Source organism: Rhea americana, unplaced genomic scaffold (assembly GCF_003343005.1).
Source record: "Rhea americana isolate MKP2758 unplaced genomic scaffold, rheAme1 scaffold_4, whole genome shotgun sequence".
NCBI lineage: Eukaryota > Metazoa > Chordata > Aves > Rheiformes > Rheidae > Rhea > Rhea americana.
The window spans coordinates 5571382-5580663 of NW_028186534.1; the positions used below are offsets into that span (position 1 = coordinate 5571382).

Consider the following 9282-nt stretch of genomic DNA (forward strand, 5'->3'; position numbering starts at 1 on the left):
AGCCAGTTTCATAAAGTTGAGGTTCATGATACAAACACAGTTGCCCATTTCTCCCCCAAGATTACCTCTGCGCACCAATTCATTTACGCATGCAAAACAGTTGTGAAACAGACAGCTACATGCACTCAACTTTAAGAAAAGGGTTAAGCCTTTTCTTAAAGGCCTCTTTATTTTTGAATTCCTTCAAAACATAAGTTAATTTTAACAAATCAGATGCAAAACACCTGCATTTTAAATTAGCATATATTTTACTGTATCAATCACAGCAACCTCATACAGTAAGATACACAAAAATAGAGCATGGTATCACTTCAATTCAACACAGTTTTGTACTACAGTATTCCAAGACATATATACACAGGACTTTTCTTTTTCAAAGCAAATATAGTCCCTGCTGTGTTCACTATATAAATTACGTGGCATCACAGTTTTAATTATTTACTGTAGTGTGAGTAGCCATATGGAAATTGAACTAGTGAACTAGAAGATACACTGTAGAGCAGCCAAACAGGCATAACACTTCAGAAGATGAACAGAAACAAAATAACCACCGAAATGAAAACCACCCTTAGACTGTATTTTAATAGTAAAATTTTTTTTAAATTCTTCATTATATACATAATGTATCTACATTTGTGTTATATTTATATATATATTTATATATTTATAAAAAAACATACAAGATTTTGAAAATCTTAAAATCATTCACCTAAGCAACATTTACCCCAACCTTCCGGGTCAGCAAGGTAATACTTGCCTGGAACATTACGTTCAGTTGCAGTCACTTGATTCAGAGTTTTCCCTGATTGCTAAACATATGCCATTCACTTTGTTTCTTAGTGCAAACTGTACAGTAACTTATTGTTCTCAGCCATCTCATCTATTTCCATACTACTTCTGACACCCATTTATGGCTAAAATATTCTAGCTATTTTACATTAGCCTATATAGTTTCCCCCTTCTACCTACCCCTCCCCCCCMCCCACCCAGAAAATTTAAGGAAAAAAAAAATCATGCATGTTTCTGTCACACAGGGACCAATGGAGATTCGAGTTTAGAAGCCTAGACTCTAACAGCGCTTTAAAAAAAATATTAGTTTTAGTGCAAAGTGGACTACATAATTTTACACTTCAGCTAGATTTCTTTACATATATTTTTTTAAACACATTTAATTCTGCACATCCGATTAGGTTGTCTGATATTTTGTTCTAACTAGCTAGTCTGAATAAAGAAGTTAGCAGGAGTCTTGTGGGCTTCCTGTTAATAGAAAACTAAAGCCTGTCCACCATCAGCTTTGGGGGGGGGGGAAGGGAGGAGGTCACACTGTACAAAGATTAGCACAGGGCAGTCCTGGTTCTCAGGTAGGGTTTCTCTGTGCTACACTAATACAGATAAGTATTATTACCTAATTCACATCCATAACTGATGGATTTACTTTAACAGGAGTCACAAATGAGCCCTGATTTTTAGCAGGCTGGTGCTTTACTTGCTGGACTACACTACAGACTTTGCAGTGAATTTAGAAGCAAGCATAACATTTCTACTTAAAATTCCCATAACCATAAAGAAAAGTGTGCACTGAGAACCAAAATCCTGCAGTTCTTAGACAAGATTCCAATTTAGTGGTAGCCTTATCAGTGTGTGTGTGTGTGTGGGGGGAAGTTGGATTAAAAAAAAAAAAAAAATCTGAGCCAGTAACATCAGTCTGCCACAGTGATATAATAAGCTATGAAATACAGTACACAAAAACAAAAGATCACCTGAACAAATAACCCAGAGAGACTTCATAGTTACAATGATTTTACCACTTTTAAGAACTCAACATATTAAATATTTATTAAAAATAAACTGTTTCCAAATTACCTATTTACAGTACAAAGAACAGCATTTAATACATGTGCAACAGAAAGTAAATAAAATCAGTACTCATCTGGAAAGACAACACTCCACGCATAATTTAAGTGACATGAAAACAGGTTCACCTTTTTAAAATACCATACAGTAAAAACCAGTAGGATGACATTGGCAACACTAGAAAATAAAGCACATACTGTTCAGATCCAGATTATATAAGCTTGAGAAAAACCGGATGATAAGGGGAGAAGGAAGAAACACAAAGATGAAAAGAAGAGATGCTGTGGTGTTTGCATTTTGGCGATCAAGAAATGCAGACACACCTCAAAACGAGTCCTTGTTGGCAGAACAAGCCATTCACGTATTTCTTGCACATTTTAAAAGTCATACTTTATCAAAAACCGGCAGTAGTTTCATAATCCATAGAAAATGAGATTTTTTTTTTTTAGTCTTTATTTTAAAATCTTACATGATTTTATTTGGGCAAGGAGATGACTACAATGTAATAGAAAGGTGTGATGTCACTTTTCTAAAATGCAACAGCTGCCAAGTTTTAAAGAAAAATGTGCTCTTCTCCCCGATCTAAATTGAAAAGTAATGATCAGCTAGAAGTTATCTAAATTATAGCAGCATGAACTCTGATGTATCTGCAGCATCTGTGAAGCCACAAAAATCAAAAACTGGCACCTGATCACTGAATCATGTTTCCAAATATCTGAGCACATCATTTTCCCAAGAGGTCAGTTCTTATCAGTGGAGTCAGAACACTAGTTATTGTAGCCCTTTCCCCTCCCCTTGCCTTCCTCTCCAAAACGCTCTTCAGGCCTACCTATAAACTACATGGGACAGCTGGGATGATTTATAGTTTAACTGATTGTTAGGCATGAACCTGTGAAGCTCACTTTTTCTACAGCAGGGATCGTAATAGTAAGCATTGAGGCAAGTGTCACATGAGACTTTTGAACAAAACGTGCAAGTATTTGCAGCTCCAGATCGGTTACAAAAGCCACAGCGCGAGGTGCCTGCAGGTTTGGATTTGGAACTGAATTGCGAAGCTCTCTCTTGACTCTGAGTCTGTGATGTGTACTGAGATTTCTCTCTTAAAGCAGATGCAGGAGATAAGCCATCATTTGGAAGTGGTTTGATTGAGTAGGTGCTCTGTTTCACCGCTGGATATTCTTGCCTGCAGTTAAAGAGATTGTCACACTTTTGGCAAACAGAAGTGCCACAAGGTACGCCACAGTTTTGGCACTTGAGGGAAGCTGTCTCTTTGGCTAGATGCGTGCGTTTGTGGTAAACAGGGTTGGCATCGCTTTTTAACACCCATACATCAGGCTTAATAGCTTCTTGTCTTTTAAAATTTAACATACTTCTAGAATCAGGATCAGTATATAAATCTAAGTCTTCTTGAGCAGAAAAATATGAGCTATATGGGACATTTGTTCTTAACATGCCATTGTGATGAGATGAAGTTGGCAAAAATTCATCTGAACACCCATGTGGGGAGCTAGACATTGTCAGAAGAGAGGGTGATGGACGGATAATTTCATCTTTAATGTCATCTTCTGCATCAACTAAAATTGGTTCTTTTCTGAGACTCAATGAGCTCATCAAAGGTGGTTTCTTATTTTCCCAGTAATTATCATAAGTGTCCACTGATTTAGAAGGCTTGCTCACTTTTGGCTTGAAATAATCTTTAGAGGCCCTTTCACTTGCTGATTTCTGGAGTACCATTCGTGCCATGGAAGTATTTAAGTTTTCTTTACACTCTGCACGTCGTTTCATGGCTTCTGAGCAACCTCGAACATCTTCGCTGCTATTTTTTCGTTCATTTATGACATCAACCTCTGAATAACCTTTATCCTTCACTTGCAAGTGGATTTCAAGAAGCTGCTCACACTCCACTTTGGCCAAAAAGAGTTCAAATGAAACCATTTTCACTTGAATGGCATCAACCTGCTCTTTGAGTTTATACATTGCTCCCAGTTCTTGCACATAACCCATGTAGTTCAGAATCTGCCTTACATCATCTTCAGTTAGAGTAGATTTTACATAATAAACAAAGGGTCCTGTGTAGGTCTGAGGAAGGGGGAAAAATAGAGGAAAACCAGGTTACCAATTCAGTGATGGACTAGATGTTCAGAAAATTCAGTGATGGATACTATATAATCAAACAGAAACAATGATAGTGAATACATGCAACTTCTGTGGCAAGATGAATTCCATTTCTGCGTCCCTCCTGTTCAACAGATGGAAATTATGCACGAGGCAAATTCAAAGTAGAAGAGTTTTCATTCAAATCAAAATTCTGATCACCATAATGGCCTCTCTGTTGTTTTAAATCAGTAAGCTATACATTGACATTAACTTTTATATGAACCAGATATGATTTTGTTTACACACAAGTTTACCATAAAAAGGTAAAAAAAGTAGAGATTTCACACAGGGGACAGGTGGAGATAAACAGAACTTGGAATTATTGCATTATTCACTTACCAAAGTCCTTTTCAATTCAGCTTTAAATATACTGAGGTGAAGAATATTAGTAAAAATGCCAGCAAATGATTTGAGAAACTTGAGACTCAAGGTTTTGAAGGCTGCAGTGTTTATACTGCTTACATTAAAAATATGTGTTTTTTTATTATCACAATTCCTACTAAAAGAGATTTAGGCCCATTTAAAATTCAGATTCAAGGAGCAATTCTAGGGAAACACAATTCTGCAACCGTAGCGTTAACTTGTGGACTAAATCGAGAGCTCTAACAAGAGTTCACTAGCCCATATGTACTGCAGGTAATATTGCTGACATGCATCAGATAAGAACTGCTGTAAATATTAAATTATGAAAGAAAGAAGTTCTCTAAGAAGAACAGAACTAATCCTCTAGAATGCAAGTTAGCCTTACATTTTATACACAATTATAGAAATGTTCTGGATTGACTTTAACTGGAGCCTATTAAGTTATATATCCATTCACTCCATAAGCTGAATTTCCCAGTGTCAGAAATTCGGAGTTAGTATACTTGCTGGTCACTCCTTTGAAATATCAGTGCTGTTTGACTGGAGCATTTGGATTTATGTTTTAGACCATAGAACTGTCCTCAAAACATTTTATTTTCAGTTTTTGGACCTCTTAGAACTTTCCTTCAAGTTCTTTGTATAAGCAAGCATCCAGTTCGGAATAATTCAGAGGAGATTTTTAAAATAGTAACACAAGCGACTAAGACTAAAGTTTCAAGTTCAGATGCACATACTAAACCACAACCAAAGCTTAAATCCCTTACTTGGAAAAGCAAAATGTCAGTTYCACTGTGGAGCTGGGATAACATTTCAGGATATCTAGGCAGACTTAGCTACCTTCAGCACCATGTGCAATAAAAACTTTTACCTCTTTAGTGTACTACCACTATGCAGTTTTGAATGGCTGTTTTTTTAATCTTAAACTAGGTCAAGAATTTACAGGAAAAAAAAAACATACACACAGATACAGATACATCAATTTGCATAAGTTGATTCTCTGAGCATCTGGTATACCTGAGCTGTGGTCTCACCACAGTTCAGATTGGTTGTGATTGCAAGCAGGAATAGTTTGGCCGTCATATCCTTGTTTAAAACAACTGTTAGATCCACAGTGCAGAACCAAAGTCAACATTAGCAGCACATCAAGAGATAGCCTACATGGACCAGTCAGCATTCCAAAAGGCTGAACTTAAGCATAACGGTGAAGCAGATCTATGCCGAAGTCTTGAGGAATGGAAATTTTCCCTTAAGGGAAACAGAGAACTCTCAATTGTTCCATTAATGTTCAAATTCTCTGCTAAACTGTGAAACAGCATCTTTTAAGAAAGGAAAGGAAAAAAGAAAAGAAAAAAATACACATCACCGGTGCAAGCAACCCACAAAGCACTTTAATGCTTATGCCAGAAATGTTTTTAATCCAACATCAGGTTTTAAAACAGCTCTTTTAAGTCACCTGTAGCATTTATTACTGAAACGCTGCAGCAGCTTTGAACAAGCACACAAGGACAGGCAAAAGATAAAATAGAAAATCGACAGCAGAAAACACACTAGCTGAGCTGACTTCCAGCAACCAAAGCAAGCAATATACAAGTTCCTACTTTTCACTCTGAGATCCTGGCATAGGTAAATAATTTAAAAGTACATTAAAATCAAAGCTTCAGGAGTTGAGAACTCAAAAGCAAGTAAAAGATATTCTTGAAGCTATTATTTCAGGGATGTTTGCTCATCGTCATTATATAACTTGTGGGAACCTCAGCAATGCATCTAGTTGAAAGCATGGATTGATTGTCAGTACTTGTGCTAAATTAATAGCAGATGCAGTATAAAGAACAAACTTTGAGTGAGTTTACGTGCAACCTAATCATTCACCCTAATAAAAGCATCTCCAAGTAGAAAATAAGGCATAGTAACAGGATAGTCTGAACAAAACCATTAGATAAGTTCTTTCCCTATTTTATGAATGCAGACAGGACTCCGACTTCCACTGTCTGGATCCTCTCACCAATATAAAATCCACATATTTTCCACCTAACGTTTCCTATGGCTTCTGTTTACCAACTGTATACAATTGGCAAATGTAAATACATACAGTATACTGTCTTAAAAGATAGCAAAAAATCTTTAAAGAAAATGCATGAAACGTTTTTTTTTTTTTTTTTTTTTTTTTTTTTTTTTTAAATTTTTTTTTTGCTACTGCCACATATAAAATGTCTTACCTTAATATTTTTGAACTCCTTTTTCCAGGGGTAAAGAAAGAGATTAATTCCAACTGTCTCAAGTATGCTGAATGCATTATGGAGAGACTGTAAACTTGAGGATTTCAGAGATCTCAGGGAGTTTTCAGCCATCTCATAAAATTTTATCAACCGGAATCTATAAAAGGGATCAATTTTGGGAAGGCAAAGTAAGGCTGACGCTGCCACTCGCAAATATTCATCATTAATAGGACGCTGCTTGCTGTCAGAGGCATTCAGTTTGCATTCATGGAACTGTACATACTTCCTAAATAAATCGTCTTTATATTTTGTATCCATTGAAATTAGATCTTGTCTCTCACTTCGGCAGCTACCTTGACTCTTTCATCTTTATTCTGCAGTATGTTGATTATCTGGCATTAAGAATCTTCGGTAATGGCAACTCTTCTGGAATAAAAATTGAAAAAAGACAAGTCATCAGTTGCATAAATCCCAGCTGTCAATAGCAACTTTTGGCTTCACAGGGTTCTATAAAATGGTTCACAACGCAGAGGCTCCCAGAACAGACTCTTTAGGGTTCTGAAAAAGCACAAGTCTACAGAAATCTGCTGTCCTCCTTTTCACTGCCACTCTCTACTCCTTTTCCCAGTTATCTGTCTAAAATGGCACAAGAAAGCTAAATCAGGCAAGGCACTAAGAGTTAGGTGCTAGAAAACTAGTAGAGATTCAAGTCTAGATTGAGGATTCCTTGGCTAAGCGAACAAAAGCAAAGGTAACTCATGTCACAAGACTGAAAGAAAAAGAAGGATTTTTAGGGTGTCTTCTCTTTTACTGTGCCCTTTTGATTCAAACATGCACTCAACATCATTGTACAAACCTGACTATAACCAGTCAAAGTTTTGTTTGCCCCACAAAAAGATACAAAGGTACAAAATCCCACAAAGAAGTTTATTTTTGTTCAGATTGAGAAAGCATGTACTTCTCTTCTTGCTAGTGGTACAGGACAGGTCCATAGAACTGAGTAGATCAACTCAGTCTGTTCTAGGCTTTTGACTGCCACTAATTCTAGCCAGTGGCACACCCAGGCTGTCAGTGTGCTGGGAGCACGCTGCAGGCATTCCCTGGAAAGCACACAGTGCACGTGCACCTGAACAGTACAGCCAAAGTTTCAGCCAAATGCAGGCAGTTGCAAGTAAGATTGTAATCTTTTCAAGAGAAAGCTGCATCTATCATTTTCAACTGCTTTGCTAGAATAGAGCAAAAGCATTTCTGTTTTTGTGTCATTTACATTTTTGTTTGCAGGGCTGGTAGTTTTTATGTATTACTCACTACGCATTTTCATCTCACTGAGTTCTTGTCCCCTACACAGGAAAAGCTGGTAAGAATACAAGCTTTCTAACACTACCAAAGCCAAGGTAACTAACAGGTCAACAGACTCCATATAGATTACTTGAGGAATTGTGATCAGAATGCAGATCACAGGGGTTTTTTATTATTACTATTTTTGTTTAAATGAAAGCACAATCATACTCCTGACAGAATTCCCAGCTCTGACACCCCCCAAAATATTTTTATATATATATACACACACATATATATATACACACACACACACAYATATATATATATATATAGTTTTAGTAGTCAGTCTGAGAGAGTATTTTAGAAAGACTCCCCACTCAATATTAATTTCAGCAGCTATAATATTATTGACTATTTTAACAGAAGCCTATGGGGACATTAAAAATCACTCTTAAGTGCAAGATGAACTGAATGAAAGGAATCATAACAACACACATGGCAAGAAAAAACAAAGCAGAAACAACAACAACAAAATCAACAGCCTAGCAACTAATATTGCTTGATGAAATGATGTACTTAATGACAGCATTGTGTGGGAAAAGTTAACTAGTAGTCTAATTTCTGCTCAAAGACATACAGCTCTTGGTCTTTCCACAAACAGAAGTGCATTGATGTCAAGAGAGGAGCTGTGAATCAGAGGAAATACGGAGTTCTAAATTAACATCTTAACATAAGGGGCAGAAGTGAAAATGTAATTCACTCTTTGCCACAAAGAGGTCACTTCTCTCTCTCTTAGATTCCCCCACACACACACTTAATTTGTATAAGATGAAGCCCACAGGCAAAACCAACAAAATTTCTGTTACTTAGCAAGAACAGCTGTAAGTAGGCTCTACAAGAGAGCTTCAGAGAGAGATCTTAATTTGACACATGAATAACACCACCCTCAGGATAAGGAACGATCCTGTGTTGGTGAGGAGCTGGAATAAGGAACAGTTCTTCCATCTCTACCGCCGACAGCTACTTCACAAAACAGCTCGGTTACACGTACAAGACAACGCGCGTCGGAAAGTCCCCGAAGGAAAAGAAAGTCCTTCACCGAGGCCTTACGAACTGTGACATTCAAAGCCGCTGCCAGCTCCGATTATGACTCGCCGCTTGTGTACACATGCCAGCGCTCACGCAGCTCAGAAATACCACACGGCAAACGCAAACACGCGGCGAGGCTCCGCGGGCCGCCCCCCGCGCGGGGCCCCGAGGGCTCGCTACAGCCCCGACGCGCAAACGGGCGCCGAGCCGCGCAGCGCTCACAAGCCCCGGGCTCCGGGGCGCGCAGAGCGCCGCCGCCGCCGCGCTGCACGCTCCCCGCGAGGCCTCGCCGCCCCCGAGCCGGTGCCCGCCGGCCGGGCAG

At 38.2% G+C, this 9282-nt stretch overlaps 1 protein-coding gene across 2 annotated transcripts; it reads right to left on the bottom strand.

The window, feature by feature from the left end:
* Window positions 1-229: 229 nt before the first annotated feature.
* Window positions 230-9070, bottom strand: SPATA2 (spermatogenesis associated 2). 2 transcript variants are annotated; one of them, XM_085314038.1, is made up of 3 exons: window positions 8982-9070; window positions 6591-7016; window positions 230-3933 (listed from the first exon to the last, which is right to left on the bottom strand). In XM_085314038.1, exons 2-3 carry the CDS (start codon window positions 6906-6908, stop codon window positions 2680-2682), a joined length of 1572 nt encoding a protein of 523 aa, XP_085170164.1. In that variant the 5' UTR covers window positions 6909-7016; window positions 8982-9070; the 3' UTR covers window positions 230-2679. The 2 variants fall into 2 exon arrangements, with proteins under 2 accessions (XP_085170164.1, XP_085170163.1); XM_085314037.1 differs by having other exon boundaries at window positions 8923-9070.
* Between the last annotated feature and the right edge of the window lie 212 nt (window positions 9071-9282).